The sequence below is a fragment of the Daucus carota genome, chromosome 9 (assembly GCF_001625215.2).
Source record: "Daucus carota subsp. sativus chromosome 9, DH1 v3.0, whole genome shotgun sequence".
In the NCBI taxonomy this organism is placed as follows: domain Eukaryota; kingdom Viridiplantae; phylum Streptophyta; class Magnoliopsida; order Apiales; family Apiaceae; genus Daucus; species Daucus carota.
In genome coordinates this window covers 3,671,965-3,694,619 of record NC_030389.2, presented here as the reverse complement: position 1 = coordinate 3,694,619, position 22,655 = coordinate 3,671,965, and the positions used below count along the sequence as shown (strand labels likewise).

Genomic DNA, 22,655 nt, shown 5'->3' with positions numbered 1-22,655 from the left:
GAAAAGTGAAGATCCAGATCCGATCCGTCGGGTTTTTTCGGGTTTCGGTTCGGGTTCGGGTCTAATTCGGGTATTTAAAAAATAAAATTAAATAAAAATTAAAAATTATATATCTGTAGAAAAATGTGACGATTGATTTTTTTAAAAATTTAGGAACATAAAAAGGGTTTTACAAGTTTCGTCTAATGCACTAAACACGTGAAACATGTTAACTTAACTTTATACAATCATTCAACTTATCATTTATATTTTATATTTTTATTATATTTAGATTTTTAATGCGCAATAACTGAGAAAAATATTGATAAAATGAATATAAATTCTGTATTGGGCATATAAAATTAAGTAAAATGTTAATATTCATACCTAATAATTCATAATATTTCAATACGCATACTTTACATTAAACACATAATATATATATATATATATATATATATATATATATATATAATATTTTGTATCGGGTTTTTATCGGGTTTCGGGTTCGGATCGGGTTTAAATCGAATTTCGGGTTTCGGGTCGGGTCTCGGTTCGGAATACCTGAGATCCAGATCCAGACTCAAACTCTTTCGGGTCTAAAAATAAGATCCAGATCCGGATCCAGATCCAAAAAAATCGGGTTCGGGTAGACCCAATCGGGTCGGAACGGGTCGGATATCCATCGGGTTGGGTAAAACTGCCATCCCTACAAGGAGTTCTTAAATTTGTGATGCTTACTCGAGGACCAGTAACTTGGGGGACTGTATATTAATTAACTCCCTCCGTCTCCCGAATAGTATACGTTGGGGGACGGTGACGCGACACGGACTTTAATTCTCCTGTAAAGTGTTGTTGTGTAATTTATTTTTAATTTTTTTTCTGAATTAAAATTTGGATGTTATATTTTTATTCAGAAAAAGAAAATTTCAAAAATAAGTTACGGAACTATATTTTATAAGAGCATTGAAATGCGTGTCGAGCAGTTGAAATGAAACGTATACAATTAAATGGGACAGAAGGAGTATTTGATATTAAAAATGTAATAATAAGTCCACATTAAATTAGGGCAGTTTGGGTGAGCTTAAAATAAGTACTTTTTGCTTAAAATAAAAAAAGTTAAGTAGAAGTTAGAAGCAAATTAGGACTTATAAGTGATAAAAGTGTTTGGAAAATAAGTAAAAATCATGAAACAAAAATTAATATTCGTAACATTTTATAAGTGTTTCTTGACTTTTTACACAAACGGTATAAATAATTACTTCTAACTTTTAATTCCAGAATCCAGACTTACACCCACTGTCTTAATGTGAGATCAATTGAGCTGAGCTTGACATATCATAAAAATACAAACATGTGATACCTATACAGCTCGTTTCGTTTGGTTTTAATTATATAATTATTAAATGCATTATTTACGGAAAGCATCTTTTATAAACGGCAATTATATGATTAATTAAATGCTTATTATTGTGCTTAATACTAGACATCGTGTCGATCTTTCAGTTGAATCCAAGAGAGCCATCCAATCATGATTTGAGTTCTATTTATGATGGTTACGCTTAATTTAAAATAAGTGTTTAATGTTATAGGTTAGAAGTTATCAATAAATTATTAAAAAGATTTAGGATTTTCAACTTTTTGATTCTGGTTTATAATTTAAAAAAAATGACTCATAAATTATTTACAGAAATAATATAAATAAATTATTCTTAATTTATAAATGTAGATTCTAATTTATAAGTTTACTTATAAATTATTTAGCAAATAATATAACTAAGTTATTTTTAATTTACAAACGCCTGAAGCTGGGTTTAAAAATATCTAAACACATGTGTTTGTGTCCATGTAGTCTTCTTTACTCGTTACGACGAGTACAATTTTTTAAGAGTTTTTTTTCTTGTTCATTCATAAAAAATAAATGGAATTATTGTATATAAAAGTACACATGTTTTTCACAATTATAAATTATAAATGAATTATTATTATTTCAAACCATCAAATTAGTATTTTAGTATAAATTATATAAAATTTTATAATATATAATTATATAAATTGAGTTGTTTTTTAATATGCAAAAATTTAAAAACTCTTTGTGATTGTTCGTTTGTTGACGAGTAAGAACATCTCCAAGCGGAACATGTACAATGGTTGGTTAAACGGATTATGTATTATTTATGAAGGAGACATGTATATGCTCTAATGGGATTATCTATAATTATGTTTGTATAAAATTATACCTAAAGCCTTATTTGATTCGACAAATATAACCAACAAAGATGGTTGGTTATATTTTTCTGCTAAGCGGTGGAGGATTGAAGTTGCATAATTTTTGATAATGTCTATAAGTGCATTCTAGATGCCACACAGACAATTTTAGTTAAGGGGTTTTGATGTTGGAGATGCTCTAAGCACATAAAAGGCCACTCCAATAATAAAACAAAAGACACAACATGATGTTAAATTATGTGAGGTGATACTATTTTTTTTTAGGCCGTTTTTCATAAATACTCAAATCTAAAATTTCTTTTTATAAAAACACAACTCATCTTTTAAACAAATTACAAAAATATTATTTTTGAAAAACTATTTGTAAAAATATGAAAGCTGCATTTGCAACCATATCTGCAAATTTCAGTAACAATATATGCAACTACAAATTCAATTTTGAAAAATCTGTTTGGAAATTATATTTAATTACATAATAATTTGCAATTGGCGAAAAATGAGTGTCATGCTGGGCTAATACTATAATTTTGAAAAGACATACTCCATCTATTTTGAAATAAAAGTTTGTTTAACTTTTGACACGCACTTCTAAATATTTTAACTGCACATTTAAAATCATTATTTTAAAAAATTTCTTTTTCGAATAAATATATATGATTGAAATAATTATTCAAAAAACAAAATTTTAATGATACAATCAAGAAAAACTTATATTTTAAAATAGAGAGAATATTGTTACAAAAATCACAATAAACAATCTAGAATATCCCAAAATAAATATATATTCCAATTTCCTACGGCGTTCTTGTTCTTGTGCTCAAATTTCTAATCTTGTTCAAAGTTTCTTGTGCACCACAGGTCCAAAAAGACAACAACATTGACTTGTAAACGCCAAGTCCTGCACTGCATGTATTTATTGTGATCGATTCAAACAAGAACAGTTGTAATAATACCATCAACAACATTAATCTTAAATGTTCCTAGACATCATTTCAGCTTTCAGATTCTTTAAAACAGAGGCAAAAGTGCAATCTTGAACCTTTCCAACCCTCCCCTGGTTCAAAGAACCTGGACTCATTTTGGCTTCTTAATTCTCCTATTTTTCCTCTATTTTTTTTCACATATATAAATTTCAATTTCATCACAAAATCTAAACTGGGTAATTTTCTCAACCCCTATATTATAATTTTTTTGTTTATATATAGTACTATGAGCCCTGTTTTTATTGCACTCCTACTTTTCTGAAAAGCTTTCTGCAGAAAAGTTGTCACACATACACATACATATATGTGTGGATAAATCCCATGAATTTATTTTTATTTATTTAATCTGGGTTGTTTCACAAAAGATTTGCACTTTTTGCAGTTCCAAAAGGTGGGAATTTGAATGTGGCACTCTGGATAGCAAATAAAAAAGCCTGCATTGACCAATAGAGGTGGAGAAACAAATCAAACAATGGTGAGTAATAGGAGTTGGCAGACTTCTTTTTTATTATCATGATTCGACCTTTAAGGGTTATGAAAAGACAGACTTGTTTGATTTTTTTTTATTCATGATCATCATTTTAGGGGTCCCTGCAAGAATTTATATGTTTTTTCTTGAAAATTTTTTCAGTTAGAGTTGTTACATGATTTTGCACTGTTTGATGTAGTTTTAGTTGCCCCAAATGTTTGATTTTTCAGAAAAGTGACAGGGGTTCCTATGGATGATTAGACAATATTTTTCGGGAGGTCGTTCTGTGTGAGATATACTGATTATGTTTGGTTTGGTAATATGTATTCTGACTACAATTGTATGGTTAAGAAAGAGTAACTGCAGATTCCTCCTTTTAGTTAACATCAGATACTTGCATATGATCAAGGCCTCACAAGTCACAACCATTAGCATATGATTCTGATTCACACTTTTTTGGATTTGATGGATTTCATTTGGCTTGCGGTCCGTTCTGATAAAGAATTATTGCACTTTGAATGGTTCTGCATGGTGAACAGACTCTGCATTAGTTCTTCCTCATTTAGTGCAGTTTCTGAAAATTTATAAAACAGTGTTTGTTAGTGTAGAGTCATGAGCTACATGATTGAATAGAAAAACCTAGATACATTTAGTCAACTTATGAGTTCCTCAGCCAATAAGGCATCACTAGTTTTGTATTGGTTGTAGCTGAGATTAGATCAGGTATCCCTCTTATTATACTGCCATCTCCTGCAATGATTGAGTATTTGAAAATAACAATCGTCGTATGGATAATCCCTTATCCAAGTCCCCCCTGCTTGCGTTATGAATGTGGTATGATTTGGATCTAGGTTCATTTGACTTTCTCTGCGATGATTTGCCTTTCCCCTTATTTTTATTAGGTTGACTTCTGCAATTTCTGATAAACCTCTATAAGAAAGAGCTTATGTATTCCTTCCTCTTCATATCCCTGGTCTACATTTGAGTTTGTGTAGTTTGCCTGGTACTCGCTGATTGTGATTTATCTTTTTGTCAATATGTGCACCTTTTGAGCTCTTTATGAACTTTGCTAAGTAATGAAAAATCACTATGCATATATTTGTAAGCTGGTTTAAATTTAGTGGCACTTGGAAATATATTTTGTATTATTATAGTTTTGTGCAGAGGTTAACTATTTTTTTTTTTCTTTCTGAAGTTCTGTTCCAATGAGTAATCGTATTAGTAACGATATGGGAGCAGAGAATACACAGAACTCAAGTTTGCACTCATTACCTCATGAAGCAGAGGATTCACAGTATATTCACAAGGTGGGAGTGCCCCCAAAGCCGAGATTGTTGAAGGAAATAGCAGATACATTGAAAGAAACGTTCTTGCCAGATGATCCGTGGCGCCCATTTAAGAAACAACCACGAAGGAGGAAGTTGGTCCTCGGGCTTCAAGCTCTATTCCCTATTCTTGAATGGGGAAGAGATTACAATCTCTCCAAGTTTAAAGGAGACCTTATTGCTGGCCTCACCATTGCAAGTCTCTGTATTCCTCAGGTAATTAACCATGCATGTTGATTTTGAATTTGTCCATGGTTGGACTCTCTAAACAATTTGGAAATTTGTCTATACAGGATATCGGCTACTCAAAACTTGCACATCTGGATCCTCAATTTGGGTTATGTATGTTTTATTCTATAGTCGACATTACTTGGCTTAATTTAAAAAGCTTCTATCATACTAATATATGTGGTTATGCGAAATCACAGATAGTAGCTTCATTCCACCTCTTATATATGCCTTCATGGGTAGTTCAAGAGACATCGCCATAGGACCAGTGGCAGTGGTCTCTCTTTTGCTGGGCACATTGCTACAAAATGAACTTGATCCTGAAACAAACAAACTTGAATATCAACGCCTTGCATTTACTGCAACATTCTTTGCTGGTGTCACTCAAGCTACACTTGGTTTTTTCAGGTACAAGAAAATCTAACAATATAAAACGATTTAATCAGAAAGGCACTAAGATCTTCCCCATATTACCCCCCTCCCCACAAACAATTGTCTATCACTATATTACATGCAAACTATTTCTTCCCATTATTAGAGGATTTGCCTTCTTTTGTAGATTGGGTTTTCTGATAGACTTCTTATCTCATGCTGCTGTCGTGGGATTTATGGCTGGAGCTGCCATCACTATTGCCCTCCAACAACTTAAAGGTTTGCTTGGAATAAAGAAATTTACTACAAAGACCGATATCATATCTGTTATGAAATCAGTGTTTACCGCGATGCATCATGGAGTAAGTGTTTTTGCCTGTTAAACAACTCTTGTTAAATTTTGCTGTATCTTATAATTTTATGCTTTGTTTTGTAAATAGTGGAACTGGCAGACTATACTCATTGGAGTATCCTTCTTACTGTTCCTTTTGTTTGCCAAGTACATTGTAAGTCTTCTGTGCTCATCTATTTTCCTCAAATCATTTGATATTTTCCTCTCAATTCATGTTCATTCTTTCTCACTTATCTGTTTCATTGTATCAGGGAAAAAAGAACAAAAAGCTATTTTGGGTGCCTGCAATTGCCCCACTGCTTTCTGTGATCATCTCTACATTCTTTGTGTACATCACCCATGCCGAAAAAGATGGTGTTCAGATTGTATGTAGTATATATCACCGATCTGCTTGTACAGTGTAAATTATGTTGCGCCACACTAATATTTCCTTCCTCTTGAAGGTAAGGCGCATCAAGAAAGGCGTTAATCCATCATCTATAGATCAGATATTTTTTACTGGGGACTATCTTGTCAAAGGTTTTAAGATTGGCGTTGTGGCAGGCATGATTGCTCTAACAGTATGTAAAATAAAAATAAAAATATCCTTGCCTCGATTATTATCTCATTCAGTTTACTGCAAAGAGCAATAGTAGAATATTGACACGATCTTCTGGATTACAGGAAGCCGTTGCAATTGGAAGAACATTTGCAGCTATGAAAGATTATCAGATAGATGGAAACAAAGAAATGGTAGCACTAGGAACAATGAATATTGTTGGCTCAATGACATCATGTTATGTTGCTACTGGTGGGTTAAAACTTTTTAATGCCTTGTTGTATGCTGACATAGAATCTCTTCTTTATATTTCTGATTTTTCAGTTCTTTATACCAAAATATGTAAAGGGCATCAAAAATCATAGACCTGAAGGCCTTTATTTTTTTTTTAATTTATATTTGCTTCTATAATTTTTGCAGGTTCCTTCTCTCGCTCAGCAGTAAACTACATGGCAGGCTGTTGCTCAGCAGTCTCTAACATTGTGATGTCAGCTGTTGTACTGCTAACTTTGGTAGTGATAACACCATTGTTTTACTACACTCCGAATGCCATACTTGCCTCCATCATTATATCCGCCGTTCTAGGACTCATAGACTTGGATGCTGTAATTCTAATTTGGAAGATTGATAAGTTTGATTTTGTTGCTTGCATGGGAGCATTTTTTGGCGTAGTTTTTGCTTCAGTTGAAGTTGGTCTCTTGATTGCGGTAAGTAAATGATATTAACCAGGTGTTTATTTGAAGATCAAATTTATAAATCAGGTATGGAGATTTATATTGCCATCATCTTATATCACAGGTATCCATTTCCTTTGCCAAAATTCTTCTACAAGTGACTAGGCCACGGACAGCAGCTCTTGGCAGGATCCCCAGGACTAGTGTTTACAGGAACATGCAGCAATATCCAGAAGCAACCAGAGTTCCTGGTGTTCTAATTATCAGAGTCGATTCTGCAATTTACTTTTCCAATTCCAACTACATAAAGGAGAGGTATAGCTTCTTTTTGTGCATTTTAGGCTTGGTATTATCTATAACTCTATTAGTATTTCAAGGATTAATGCCAGTACTTGATTTTTTACAGGATATTGAGATGGATACTGGACGAGGAAGAAATGCTGGCTGAACATAAACAACCCGAAATTCAAAATTTAGTACTGGACATGTCACGTAAGGAATTTCTGCTCTACGGATACTGTTTCTGCTTGAGCCTACACGATGATAACTGAAAAAAAACATTGTTTTCTATGTAAGCATTGTGATTTATTCTTCCGTATTCTGTTGCAGCTGTGACAGACATAGACACTAGTGGTATTCACGCCTTGGAAGAACTGTACAAGAGTCTCCAGAAAAGGTCTATTCAGGTAAGCATATTCTGACCAATTTCATCTTCAAGTTAAACTACATACGTAATCCAAGTGCATAAATCTCGATAACATTTCATAATATAGATTGTTTCTTGGATGTTTATATAAACAGCTCAATCTAGCGAATCCAGGGCAAGTTGTACTTGACAAATTACATGCATCTGAGTTTGCAAACATGGTCGGAGAGGACAAGATCTTCCTAAGAGTTGCAGACGCCATTGTTATGTGTGCTCCCAAATTGGAACAAGTATAATATCAATGTATACATCTATTTCACATTACTACATGCTGTAAGTACATGATCATCAGTTGATCATTACCTTTGTACAGTTTCTGAATACATGATCCAAGCTGTACCTATCAAAAATTTGCTTCTGAGATATTTCCATGGAAACAAGTTCTACATGAGTTTCTTGTTTTATCTTTAGTTTAATATATTAATTGTAATGATGCCTAAAACATGCATTTCTCTAAACATAAGTACAGCTACAGAGTACTTCCTCATTTGAACAAGGGCCAGTAACAATTGATTAGAGCCTTTTATCAAACACAACAAGCGAATCTTCGAGCTCATTGAAACCGATCTTTATCGGAACACTAGTGCCAGAGTACATGAGTGATAGCTTGAGAGCACAACCATCAGAGGAGGAAACTAAGCGTGCTTAATTTTAGATGCACTCAAACAAAGCTTCTGGATCCGATGTATTCATGCTTTGCTTTTCCAGAAAATTTGGCACATTGTCAAGGATTGGTCCCTCATCTTTGTTTAACTCTCGTAATGGATTGGAACTGTACTATAGCTTTTATTTTGAGCATTTTACGGAACAAAACAAATGCCTTCAGCAGTGTCTGCTACTTTTGTTAACCAAAAGGAACTATACTTCAACTGGAATGGTAAAACCACAAGTTTCAGTAAAGAAAGATCGCAAAATTACATATAATAACTCTGATATCACAATCAGATTACATTTGATTGAAGTTAATAACCGTAGTACCAGGTCTCATTTGGAGAATATCGTCTGTCACAAGAAAATAACACGACCACCATTTCGAATTTGATGGACAATAAAATTACATATATTAACTCCGATATCACAATTGCTATTGAAATAAAATATTGCAGCAAATTAGTACAACGTTTTGGCAATTTAAAGTATTTTGTACCCTAATAAAACTCTCATTGATGTAGTCAAGGCATGAACTTCTTCTGCAAAGCAAGGAGCGCAGGGTCCTGCTCTTTTAATTGCAGCAAATCGAATAGCATGGAGGCGGTAGAGGTATCTGCTTTAAAACCATGAGCAACCATCTCATCTATAAGCACACAACCTCCATCATACATCTTATTCTTAAAGCAGCCGCGGATAAGAGTGTTGTAGGTAACCTCATTAGGCAAGCAATTGTGCTCTTCCATTTCCAAAAGTGTTTTATATGCTTCTTCCAGCAACCCTTCATGACAGAATCCTTGTATCATAATGTTGTAGGATATGACATCAGGCTGTAAACCCTTCAAAAGAAGATTATGATAAAGGTTTCTTGCTTCATCAACTTTGCCGTCCTTGAACAATCCATGAATCAGAATGTTATAAGCGCATATGTCAGGAACTAAGCCACATGACTCCATATTGTGAAACATGGTCATTGCTTCATCAACAAGTCCATTCCAGCAAAGTCCACGCAACAAGATCCTGCATGTCACTACATTCAGTTTGACACCTTGGTTTAACATCTTCTTATAAAACTTATGTGCTTCATCAAGCCTACGCGTACGAAATAACCCATCCAAAATAGTATTGTACGTTTCAACTGTAGGTGTTAACCCTGCCCTTGGCATTTCTTCTAAGATATGTATTGCTGTGTCTACTTTCATCTTCTTACAATAACCATTAATCAATATATTATAAGTACGAGTGTTGGGCAAAATCCCCTTACTTGTCATGGTTCTGAGCACTGCTAACGCTTTACCCAATTCTCCTCTCAAGCAATATCCATCCATTACCGTATTATATGTGACTACATCCGGAGTTTGGCCTCTTCGAATCATTAAGTCTATCAGAACTTGAGCATCTTTGACATTTCCATCTCTGGCATGTGCATCAGCCAATATATTATAAGTATGCTTATTTGGAGAAATTTTGTGTTTGTCCATATCTTTTAACAATAGTGTTATATCTTCCCATCGGTTAAGGTTGCACATACCATGAATTAATGAGTTATAGGATACAACACTTGGTTGAATGCTTTTGTTACTCATTTCGGCAAGAAGACCCAGAGCTTCATCAACTAATCTGTCTTTGGACAAACTATCAATAACAGTGTTGTAAGTTACTACATCCGGCATACAACCTTTCTTCTCCATGTATCTAAGCAACATCATAGCCTGGGAAGTGTTGCCTGTTTTGCACTGGCCATTAATAATGGTGTTAAAGATAGCTGCATCAGGCTGAATCTGATTGTGCTTGAGAAGGTTCTTGAACATAAGCTCAGCCTCGAGAAACTTGTCCTGGGAAATGAGTCCCCTGAGAAGAGTTGTGTAGGTAACAACATTCGGGACAAAACCACGCTTAAAGATGGCAGCCAACAGCGCAAAGGCATAATCAACGTGCTTCAAATGGCAACAACAGTTGATGACAGTACTATAAGTAACTATATCAACCGCAATGTTAAAAGTGCACATCTTTGAAAAGACGGAGACAGCCACGGAGTAATGTTTCATCTTGACAAGGGCGGACAAGAGTTGAGTAAAGTTGATGACTGTAGGAAGAGGTCTCATACGGAGCATTTTATCAAACAATAGAAGAGCATCATCAGGCTTATCAAAACCAACTCTAGATTTCTCCAACAGTAATTGTTGAAGCTTTGTAAGATGATTGGGTATGTGATTAGGGTTAGGGCAAGTGGGGGATTGAGAAAGTGAATGCAATAACACGAGAGCAAGGAGTCGTAGTAATAGTATTCGTACCTAGTCTTGGGGATGGAAGAAGAGTGTTTGAAGTGAAGCAGGTGGTGAAAGCCCTCCTCATCATCATCTTCATCGTCTTGCGCTTGCCCTTTTTTTTAGAAACTCTGCCCCTGTGCTGTTTCTTTAAAGGTGAGTGCTGCTTGTAAAGTAACGTTTCTTTTGCATTTCGTATCGTTTCGTAAAAAATGGGAATCGGAATTAATCGGTGAAGTCACGGAACAAGGATTAATCAGAGATTAATTGAATTGATCGGTGATTAATCAGATTAATTGGGGATTAATCGGATATTTAATCAGTTCGGCGAGTTATGGAACTGAGATTAATCGGTGATTCCGACTTTTAGAACAGATTCGTTGGTAATGTATTTAAAAACTATTCTCTCTATTTCAATATAACAGTCCTTTTTTTAAAAAAATCGCATTTCAAAATAATCTTTCTTGAAAGTTGTATAACAAGAGTTGTATTTATTGGGTTTACAAGTGAAAAAAATATTATTTGATTAATAATTTTTTTATATATGTTTTTTTTTTCAAAAAAAAACTTATTATTGTGGGATACGGAGTAGCACGAATGTCTATGCATACGGGTCTTTCTGATGTGTGTCCATGTGCACACACCAACAACAACTTTTAAACTTGAGTGGAGGATTTTGATTAGTCTAAATTAATTTTCGTCCATAAAGTCATTATTATTATAAGATTGGAACTAATAGGAATGCAATACCCTACTTAAAAAGTTGTTGTTAGTATGTCTCCATGAAAAATTCATAAAATTAATATTATATTGTGATTATATTATTTTAAAAACATACATAGATATGATATTTTTTTATAAATTTAATAATATATTTTTTTAGCATACCTTTAAGTGACAATAAAACACATCAACCCAACTTTTTATATTGTTGTTTAAATTCTATCCACGAGAATGTGAATTATCTTTTAATTTTAAAGAAAACATTGCGTCTAATATGCTCTTTTTTCCGGTCCGGTATAGGCTCGATAACATCATTAGAAGAGATGCGGAAAGTAAGAGCAAGTCCAAAGATGCCCTAAAATCATGTCCTAAATCAAAATTTAAGGCATCGTCGAGCTTATCAAAACCAACTCTAGATTTCTCCAAAAGTAATTGTTCAAATTTCGTAAGATGATTGGGTATGTGATTAGGGTTAGGGTAAGTGGATGGCTGAGAAAGTGAATGCAATCGAAGCAACGCAATAGTAGTAGTAGAAGTAATAGTATTACCTAGTCTTGGGAATGGAAGAAGAGTGTTTGAAGTGAAGCAGGTGGTGAAAGCCCTCCTCATCATCATCTTCATCGTCTTGCGCTTGCCCTTTTTTTTAGAAACTCTGCTCCTGTGCTGTATCTTTAAAGGTGAGTGCTGCTTGTAAAGTAACGTTTCTTTTGCATTTCGTACCGTTGTAGTAAAAAACGGGAATCGGACTTAATCGGTGAAGTCACGGAACAAGGATTGATCAGAGATTAATTGAATTGATCGGTGATTAATCGGATTAATTGAGGATTAATCGGATATTTAATCAGTTCGGCAAGTTATGGAACTGAGATTAATTGGTGATTAATCATGATTAATCACCGACTTTTAGAACAGATTCGTTGGTAATGTATTCAAAAACTAGGGAAATTCTCTATGGTACACTCATAGATTTGGCTTTTTCCGTTGGTACACCTACTATTTTGACTTCTACAAGTAATACCCTCATGGTAATAAATATCATACCATGAGGGTATTACTCGTAGAAGTCAAAATAGTAGGTGTACCAACGGGAAAAGCCAAATCTATGAGTGTACCATAGAGAATTTCTCTAAAAACTATTCTCTCTGTCTCACTATAATAGTCCTTTTTAAAAAAAAAAAATCGCATTTCAAAATAATCTTGTAAGTTGTATAACAAGAGTTGTATTTATTGGGTTTACAAGTGAAAAAAATATTATTTGATTAATAATTTTTTTATATGTTTTTTTTCAAAAAAAGCTTATTGTTGTGGGATGCGGAGTAGCACGAATGTCTATGCATACGGATCTTTCTAATGTGTGTTCATGTGCACACACCAACAACAACTTTTAAATTTGGGTGGTGGATTTTGATTAGTCTAAATTAATTTTCGTCCATAAAGTCATTATTATTATAAGATTGGAACTAATAGGAATGCAATACCCTACTTAAAAAGTTGTTGTTAGTATGTCTCCATGAAAAATTTATAAAATTAATATTATATTGTGATTATATTATTTTTAAAAACATAGATAGATATGATTTTTTTATAAATTTAATAATATATTTTTTTAGCATACCTTTAAGTGACAATAAAACACATCAACCCAACTTTTTATATTGTTGTTTAAATTCTATCCATGAGAATGTGAATTATCTTTTAATTCTAAAAAAAACATTGCGTCTAATATGCTCTTTTTTCCGGTCCGGTATAGGCTCGATAACATCATTAGAAGAGATGCGGAAAGTAAGAGCAATTCCAAGGATGCCCTAAAATCATGTCCTAAATCAAAATTTAAGACATTTGAAGTAAAATGGTGCTCCAACAATGTTCTAGTGGTGCCTCAAAACACTAGGACATCTAACAAATGTCTTATTTTTGAGGCACAATCATGCAATCCCTAAACCATTTCTATCAATAAAATATTAGCTTACTCACATTTCAACACACCTCTCTTCTCTTTCTTTTTCACTTCCCTCCAACGGTAATTCAAATATACTAAGACACAATAATAAGACATATTGTTGGAGTTGTTATATTAAAATGATGTCTTAAATCACTAGAACATTATTTTTTATTATATATATAGGGCATTTGTTAAGACATTGTTGGACTTGCTCTAATGGCTGTGTCTGTATGAAGATGTAGCCTATACATCCTGATCTTTATTTTCTATTATATAGTTAACTATTAAGCTATGTTAATTCCAGATATTACCTGTCAATTATTTAGCTTCCAGCGTTCTAACATACACCGCAAGTTTATCATCAATTCATCATACATAAGTTTATATAGCTCCCAAATTAGAACAAGTATAATATCAACCAATAGAAAAAACGAACTCCGCGCGAGTGAGAAAACTAAAAAATATATTTTTTTTTTTAAAGATTCTCGTATTCTTTTATTTTGTATTGTTGTGAGATTTAAAAATATATTTTTAGTTATAAAAAATGTAAGGATGAATCAAACATTTTATTTTATTATAATTTAATTAATTTTTTGTGAGCAAATGAGAACGACACTTCATATAATTTTATAAGTTAAGGAAGAAAAATATACATAAGAGAGGACTCCTCTCAAATCAAAAAACATACACCTCTTTCTATACTTTAGATTTGTCATCATAAATAAGTTCACACCAAGTGAATCCACGCAACTTTTGCTCTGCCTCCTCATTGCTGCAAGTAGGACCATTCTTTGACCTTCCACTTTTTTTTTTCTTTTTTTTTTGTCAGGTTTGACCTTCCACTATAATTATGACTATCTGCTGCTTTAGATGTATTTGCTCTTCTAGTTTAATCTCAACCATTTGCTTCCTCTATAAACTCCAGTTGACCTATCAAGAAAGGACAGAGGGTTTTGGAAAGAATGAACATATAATTATAATTGAGATTAGTAATGTGCCAATATAATCAACAGCTCAATTACTGAGGTTGTGTTCACTTCATGGAGTGGAATGAGGGGAAAATGGAATGAAACTATATGAACAAGTTTATGGATATTGGAGAAAGTATGAGGCAATAATGATTAAATATGAGAGAGTTAAAAATTAAAAATTTTCATGAAAAAGATGATAGGAAAAGATGATGAACAAATGGAATGAACATTCCTTTCATAACATGTGGGTCAGATTTTTAGTTAAAATAGTTAGAATGGAATGATTGAAGGAATGAAAATCATAAACAATTTCACTAATCATTCCCAATTTATAATATAAATTTCATTCCATTCTCCCCTCATTCCATTCTATGAAGTGAACACAACCTGAGTGTACGCTTGAATGCCTTGAAATTGTCTAAGGATTGAAGCAACATTAAGCTGATGTAATGCTCGTCATCCATTTGGCATAATGGTGAGAGCCATATCAGAAAATCTCAAACTCTCCAATCTTTCCAAAACTGTGCATCTTATACCCATTCTGCACCAAATAAACCAATGTTCAGATTGTTATTTTATACGACTCAAAATACTATAAAATGATAATTATTTTTTTAAAACACCATATCTTTATCCACTAACTTAAACTCCCAAATTTCAGGCCAAAGATTCACTAAAAACCCATCTTCTAGAGCAATATTCAGCCATAGTATAAATTTATTTTTTTGAAGTAGAATAGCTCATAAATGTTAGCTCCAATATCATGTTATGGAGGTGATTCTGTTGAAATTAACTTAACTTAGGGAGATTTGCATCCCTGAAATGCACATGTTATCTTTGCAAACATGTTTGCTACAGGCTATAAGTGTGCCACTAATATGGATGTGTATCTACTATAACTGCATGTGATACCCTAAGTCCAGCTTCCCAAACTCTAGCGTTTTTCATGTCTAAATTTAAAGGTAATTAAGCACTTTGAAAATTGAAAGCATGGGCAGAGATAAAAGCAATAATTTCCAAATGAATTGCAAGCGATCATGTGTTTAATTACAAGCATACACACAAGCATAAAGTTGAATGTACCTGTGAAGAGCGAGAGCTGTAGCAAAGCCGCATATTCCAGTACCAACTATCACAAATTCTCTTCACACTTCACTTCACCTTCTGCACCCATCAGTATCTTCTGCTACTTGCTCAAACCAACAGCTGTTTAACCAATCAATCTTTATAACCTGGAAAAATGTAGAGGTACACATGATCTTTATAACCTAGAAAAAGGTAGAGGTACACATGATAATAGATGTAAAAAATAAAGGCATGCAGAGTGGCAAACGAAAATCTTTTCTAGTGAAACCACCGAATTATCATCATTAACAACCTCATCAAACACCAAAGATTCGCCGCCTTCCTGTGCTCAAGAATCGCTTTGCTGAAGTCCCTTTCGTCATTCCAGCATATATAACACGCTAAATAGTTACGTATTAATAATTTTAGCTCTTTTTCCATTTTATTAATAAAATATATGAAAAAATTCGATGATAAAAAATCAAAATATGAATAAAATATTTCACTATGTTTCAATATAATTTAGATTTTAAATAATTAAAAATTAAAATATAAAAAATATTATTTAGAATTATAGTAGAATGAAGTATATTTTTTTATTCTGTCAAAAAAAAAGTATATTTTTTTATTGAAAATCTATCTTGAAAAAAGGCAGTATGTCAGGCTGGCACAATATAGAATCATTCGGGCCAGTACATCTATACCTTATTATCTTGAGATTCATAGGATTTTAGTGGCCCTCCAAAGGTAAGGAAGGAACTTAATTCATCTCCTGTGTTCAGTATCTTACTTCATTTTTTTTTCAAGTAAGAAAGTAATTGTTTGAAACTTACAATAATATAATACCTCAACACTGAAAACATCACAGAACATAGAGCTTTTAAAGCAGAGAAGCTGTTTCGTGATTTATTTGATTCCTCCTGAAGATCTTTCAGGCTAGGGGAATTTGCTGCAACATACTGAGAAAAATCCATGTGGTCTCGAAGATGTTTTTCACAATATAATGAGTAAAATGTCAAGATTTATAATTTTTATGCACGATTCTCTTTCGTCCATTATTAGTAAAAAGTTTACCTAACTTTATAAACAAAATTACGGAATTCGAGCAAGCCTGGAAAGCCTTTTAAATCTTTTGTCACTTTGATACAACAGAAAAAATATTTTGCCTTGGAGCTTAGAAAGCTGAAATAGATCATCATCAATAACACAGCGCCTGAAATTGAAGATGCGATGGAACCGGCAAATGGAATTACATTCTAGCTACCAAATAATTGGTGATTTATGCCTGGTATCAATCTTCCTATGGTGTGCTAAGAGCCTTAGTTAAACTTTATTAGCTAATTTCTCTTTTCATTAACAAAATTGCTTTTCAGATTAAACAGACCCTTTTCAAATTCTTCCTTCTTTAACCTAAAATCAACATAAACAGTAAAGGTGCAATCTTTAAGCTAAAACACAATCAAGAAAGCACCGAACAATATGAAGGCTCAATTTTATAGCAAAATTAGCGAGAAAAAGAGTGGTGACAAGTGGGATTCAAGCTAGGGCCAAGGACACGAAGATTAGTGAGGTGATTTGAGACAGATGGTGATGAAATTTGGGGGGAAAGAAGAGATATTATCATAATAAATACCGGGTTTTCTCTATTCATCAAGAAACTCACACATTCGACAAAATCAGACAAGTAAAATGGAGAGAGGAGGGGAGAGGGAGCAAGGGAGGGAGAGAGAGAGGAGGAGAGAGATAGAGAGAGAGAGAGAGAGCTATACATTGGATACCGGAGGTTTCCTCATCATGATCCATTCCATGGCCTTGTAAATTATGCTGCGAGGACGACAAATAAATACCAAGTTTTCTCTATCTACCAAGAAACTTACACAGCCATCATCAAAATCAGACAAGTAAAATTGAGAGAGGAGAGGAGGGAGGGAGAGAGAGAGAAAGAGAGTAACACACTCCATCGCCCTGCAAACTCTGGCACGAGACCTCGAAGGAGAAGCCACTCGAGACCTGAAAATAAAGAAGCAAACCAGATTAGACCGGATTGTAAAAAAAAAACGGAGAGCGAGAGAGATGGCATATAGAATTGCAGAGACCGAGTACCTCGAAGAGAAGCCACTGAGACCTGAAAAGCAAAAGGACATGCGAAATAGAAAATCAAAGTTTCATAACTGATGTAGTAATCCTCATAATAAGTTATAAAAATAGAGAATAAATATAAAATTAACAAAATATAGACAAAGGCTAGAAAAACAGGAATATTAGAGGAAGGATTTTGGGAGCTGCCACGTAATCCATTGAGGAACCTCCTTTATATAAATAGGCTAGAAAAACAGGAATATTAGAGGAAGGATTTTGGGAGCTGCCACGTAATCCATATCGAGAAACCTCCTTCATATAAAAATAAAGATGCATAAATCTATTTCACATTACTACATGCTGTGAGTATATACTTCTGGATCTGATGTATTCATGCTTTGTTTTTCCAAAAACATTGCTTTGTATTCATGCTTTGCTTTTCGCATTGTCTGCTACTTCCGTTAACCAAAATGAACTATACTTCAACTGGAATGGTAAAAGCACAAGTTTCAGTAAAGAAAGACAGCAAAATAGTATTGTTTGATTTTAACAATGGCAGATTACATTTGATTGAAGTTAATAACCGTAGTACCAAGTCTCATGTGGAGAATATCGTCTGTCACAAGAATATAACACGACCACCATTTCGAATTTGATGTACAACAAAATTACATATTATAACGCTGATATCACACTTGCTATTGAAATAAAATATTGTAGCAAATTAGTACAAAGTTTTGGCAATTTAAAGTACTTTGTACCCTAATAAAACTCTCATTGATGTAGTCAAGGCATGAACTTCTTCTGCAAAGCAAGGAGCGGGGGTCCTGCTCTTTCGATTGCAGCAAATTGAATAGCATGGATGTGGTAGATGCATCTGCTTTGAAACCAGGGGCACACATCTCATCTATAAGTAAACAACCTCCATCATACATCTTATTCTTAAAGCAGCCGCGGATAAGAGTGTCGTATGTAACTTCATCAGGCAAACAATTGTATGTAAATGCAACCAATATTAACCTATAATGCTACCATTGCTTCCCTATTTCCATTAAAATTCTACCCTCCATGCGAAGGAGAAAAATAAATCATCCATGTGAAAAGAATGTTATTTAATTTCCATCAATTTTCTGGAGTAAATTTGGTACAACATTAGGCGATTAAGAGTAAAAGTGCATGAATTTTGATATAAATATGAACAGCAAACAAAGCATGCTGCTATACTTAAGTCTATACAGAAAGCTCACCAATGATCAAACAAAATGACTGCTTATTCTTCCCTTTCCAGATAGAAACTTATGGGATCCATTAATCGTCTCGGTGATGATCTTGAGCTGCTAGGCGTCCCTAAGAGGTTTTTGATGTCAGTGATTGTGAGGCCTGACATTGATATATATATTATACAAATAATTATGGTGTTCATAACCATGCTCATATACGCTCTTGTGCCGGTAAGTGTAACACAAGAGATTATTTTTACCAGATTTATAGCTGGAGTGCATAGTCGTCAATCGTCAAACTAGAATGATGAAATTGGATGAAAAAAATTAGTGGTCAGTGTGTATTTCAGTACAAATCTGAATGATCGGAGTATAAATAAGCCGCTAAAAAATTGATGTAGACATTAAAACTAAACTACTATTGCAAAAGTAGGGGAATTTGTCAGAAGATGGATGATTAGTAGCAGCTGCTAACCTTTCGATGACTGGCATATACAATAACTGGAATGGTAAAAGCATAAGTATCAGTAAAAAGAGTCAGCAACATAGTATTGTTTCATTGTAATGATCGTGGATAACAGTTAATTAAAGTCGATAACACTAGTACGAGGTCTCGCTTGGAGCATTTTGTCTAACACAAGAATAGCACCACGGAACTCATATAACCGACCATTTTTCTAATGAAGTAACTGTTGAAGTTGCGGATGAGGTATCCATGAAGGAGTTTAGGCGGTTTCGGGATCAGGGTCTGATTAAGTGGAGAAAAGAGAGAGTGGATTAATCTTATGGAAGTAGTGATAGCCTTGCTCATTATCTTCTACTTTCTTCAACCATAATCTACCATCTCCACAATGTTCTTAGAGTTTTACAATAATAGTTGCAGATATGTGTACATGTAGTTGCACAGGATATTTCTGAATATACATACTTGACTGGAGGCATTTTTAAAAACAAATTTGTGACTACAGTCTGAAAACAAGTTTAATAATATATCAAAAGTAGTTCCACGAAGGTCCGAGTAAATAATAATTTTTACACCGGATCAACAGATTCCAGTATGTACCATGCAGAGCAAGAATAGGTCCGGTAATATTCAGGTGGTACGCATCTCCTAAGAAACCAACTCTTTGTTAAAGCAAAATAGATGCTCTACCACACTTCTCGTTTTGTGAAAAGATGCAAATACAACACGGTCACCAGTTCGAAATTCGATTTTAACAATTACATTCTATTATCTCTAATATCATAATTGCTACTGATTTAAAATTTTGTAGCACACTATTACGAAGTTTTGGCAATTTAAAAGTATTTTGTACCTTAATAAACTCTCTCCTTGATGTACTCAAGGCATGAACTTCTGCAAAGCAAGGAGCATGGGGTACTGCTCTTTCAATTGCAGCAAATCGAATAACATGGAGGCGGTAGAGGCATCTGTTTTGAAACCATGAGCACACACCTCATCTATAAGTACACAACCTCCATGATACATCACTTCAGGAAACAAGCACCTCCAAGACTCCAACCTGCAAAGAGTTCTCCTTTGCAAAAGCAGACCAGCTAATTATCCTACTATTATTATGATAAGTATAGAGGACAACATCTTTGGAGAGTATGCATGACAAAACAATTTTTATGCAGAGAAAACAAGTTTAATAATATATAAATAGTAGTTCTGATGGATTCCCTTTCTTTGGAAGAAAGTTCAAAACTACACAGAGACGACGAAAAAAAACATATATTAAATTTAGCAAAAAAAAAACATATATTAAGAACTAATATATCAAAAAATAATTGTAATGGTTCTGGAAATTACATATTCAACAAAATTACATATTATTCACTCCAATATCACAATTGCTATTGGCATTATATATCGTAGCAAATTATTACAAAGTTCTGGAAATTTAAAAGTATTTTGTACCTTAATAAACTCGCTCATTGATGTAGTCAAGGCATGAACTTCTTCTGCAAAGCAACGAGCGCAGGGTCCTGCTCTTTTAATTGCAGCAAATTAAATAGCATCGAGGCGGTAGAGGCATCTGCTTTGAAACCATGAGCGACCATCTCATCTATAAGCACACAACCTCCATCATACATCTTATTCTTAAAGCAGCAACGAATAAGAGTGTTGTAGGTAACTTCATCAGGCAAGCAATTGTGTTCTTCCATTTCCAAAAGTATTTTATATGCTTCTTCCAGCAACCCTTCTTGGCAGAATCCATGGATCATAATGGTGTAGGTTTTGACACTAGGCTGTAAACCCTTCAAAAGAAGATTATGAAAAAGGTTCCTTGCCTTGTCAACCTTGCCGTCCTTGAACAATCCATGAATCAGAATACTATAAATGTGTATATCAGGAACTAAGCCACAAGACTCCATCTTGTGAAACAAGAACATTGCTTCAACAACCAGTCCATTCCAGCAAAGTCCATGAAGCAAGGTACAACATGTCACTATATTCAGTCTGACACCTTGGTTTAACATCTTCCTATAAAACTTATGTGCTTCATCAAGCCTACGCGTACGAAATAAGCCATCCAAAATAGTACTGTATGTTTCAACTGTAGGTGTTAAACCTTTCAGGGGCATTTCTTCTAAGAGAGTTATTGCTGTGTCGACTTTCATCTTCTTACAATAACCATTGATCAATATAGTATAGGTCTGACTGTCGGGAAAAATCCCCTTACTTGTCATGGTTTTGAGCACTGCTAACGCTTTATCCAATTCTCCCCGCAAGCAGTATCCATCCATGAGTGCACTATATGTGACTACGTCAGGACTTTGGCCTCTTCGAATCATTAACTCTATCAGATACTCAGCATCTTTGACCTTTCCATCTCTTGCATGTGCATCAACCAATATACTATAGGTATTCTTATCCGGAGAAATTTTGTGTCTGCCCATATCTTTTAACAATTGTGTTATATCATCCCATCGGTTAAGGTTGCACATACCATGAATTAATGAGCTATAGGATACAACATTTGGTTGAATGCCTCTGTCACTCATTTCGGCAAGAAGACCCAAAGCATCATCGACCAATCCGTCTTTGGACAAACTATCAATAATAGTGTTGTAAGTTACTACGCAGGGCATACAACCTTTCTTCTCCATGTATCTAAGCAACCTCATAGCCTGGGAAGTGTTGCCTGTTTTGCAGAGGCCATTAATAATGGTGTTAAAGATAGTTGCATCAGGCTCAACTTGATTTTGCTTGAGAAGGTTCTTAAAGAGAAGCTCAGCCTCGAGAAACTTGTCCTGGGAAATGAGTCCCCTGAGAAGAGTTGTGTAGGTAACAACATCCGGGACAAAACCTCGCTTAAAGATGGCAGCCAACAGCGTAAAGCCATAATCAACTCGTTTCAAATGGGAACAACAGTTGATGGTGGTGTTATAGGTAATTATGTCAACAGGAATGCTAAAAGAGCACATATCTGAAAAGACGGAGACAGCCACGGAGTAATGTTTCATCTTGACAAGGGCGGCCAAGAGTTCATTAAAATTGATGACTTTAGGCAGAGGTTTCATCCGGAGCATTTTATCAAACACTCGAAGAGCATCGTCGAGCTTATCAAAACCAACTCTAGATTTCTCCAAAAGTAATTGTTCAAATTTCGTAAGATGATTGGGTATGTGATTAGGGTTAGGGTAAGTGGATGGCTGAGAAAGTGAATGCAATCGAAGCAACGCAATAGTAGTAGTGGAAGTAATAGTATTACCTAGTCTTGGGAATGGAAGGAGAGTGTTTGAAGTGAAGCAAGTTGTGAAAGCCCTCCTCATTATCATCTTCATCTTCATCGTCTTGCGCTTGCCCTTTTTTTTAGAAACTCTGCTCCTGTGCTGTTTCTTTAAAGGTGAGTGCTGCTTGTAAGGTAACGTTTCTTT

General features: G+C 34.2%; 3 protein-coding genes across 7 annotated transcripts; 1 reads left to right on the top strand and 2 right to left on the bottom strand.

Annotated features, from left to right (window-relative positions):
- The first annotated feature begins 3,083 nt into the window (after positions 1-3,083).
- On the top strand, positions 3,084-8,246 carry LOC108200253 (sulfate transporter 1.3). Of its 3 annotated transcripts, XM_017368345.2 has the most exons (15): positions 3,084-3,367; positions 3,574-3,666; positions 4,856-5,201; positions 5,279-5,327; positions 5,414-5,621; positions 5,773-5,947; positions 6,026-6,091; positions 6,189-6,302; positions 6,381-6,497; positions 6,601-6,727; positions 6,896-7,182; positions 7,274-7,464; positions 7,556-7,641; positions 7,759-7,835; positions 7,951-8,246. In XM_017368345.2, the coding sequence occupies exons 3-15, from the start codon at positions 4,866-4,868 to the stop codon at positions 8,089-8,091; spliced, it is 1,974 nt and encodes a 657-aa protein (XP_017223834.1). In that variant the 5' UTR covers positions 3,084-3,367; positions 3,574-3,666; positions 4,856-4,865; the 3' UTR covers positions 8,092-8,246. The 3 variants fall into 3 exon arrangements, with proteins under 3 accessions (XP_017223834.1, XP_017223835.1, XP_017223837.1); XM_017368346.2 differs by lacking the exons at positions 3,084-3,367; positions 3,574-3,666 and adding an exon at positions 4,562-4,663; XM_017368348.2 differs by lacking the exons at positions 3,084-3,367; positions 3,574-3,666 and adding an exon at positions 4,658-4,761.
- Positions 8,247-8,885: 639 nt separating this feature from the next.
- Positions 8,886-12,244, bottom strand: LOC108201831 (pentatricopeptide repeat-containing protein At1g63080, mitochondrial-like). Of its 2 annotated transcripts, none has more exons than XM_064084265.1 (2): positions 12,042-12,244; positions 8,886-10,912 (listed from the first exon to the last, which is right to left on the bottom strand). In XM_064084265.1, the coding sequence occupies exon 2, from the start codon at positions 10,615-10,617 to the stop codon at positions 9,028-9,030; it is 1,590 nt and encodes a 529-aa protein (XP_063940335.1). In that variant the 5' UTR covers positions 10,618-10,912; positions 12,042-12,244; the 3' UTR covers positions 8,886-9,027. The 2 variants fall into 2 exon arrangements, with proteins under 2 accessions (XP_063940335.1, XP_063940334.1); XM_064084264.1 differs by having other exon boundaries at positions 8,886-10,907.
- Positions 12,245-14,811: 2,567 nt separating this feature from the next.
- LOC108201827 (pentatricopeptide repeat-containing protein At1g63330-like) lies at positions 14,812-22,655 on the bottom strand. 2 transcript variants are annotated; one of them, XM_017370134.2, is made up of 6 exons: positions 20,692-22,655; positions 18,312-20,308; positions 17,575-17,596; positions 17,241-17,481; positions 15,490-15,638; positions 14,812-14,947 (listed from the first exon to the last, which is right to left on the bottom strand). In XM_017370134.2, exon 1 carries the CDS (start codon positions 22,566-22,568, stop codon positions 20,718-20,720), a length of 1,851 nt encoding a protein of 616 aa, XP_017225623.2. In that variant the 5' UTR covers positions 22,569-22,655; the 3' UTR covers positions 14,812-14,947; positions 15,490-15,638; positions 17,241-17,481; positions 17,575-17,596; positions 18,312-20,308; positions 20,692-20,717. The 2 variants fall into 2 exon arrangements, with proteins under 2 accessions (XP_017225623.2, XP_063940332.1); XM_064084262.1 differs by lacking the exons at positions 14,812-14,947; positions 15,490-15,638; positions 17,241-17,481; positions 17,575-17,596 and having other exon boundaries at positions 18,087-18,427; positions 18,798-22,655.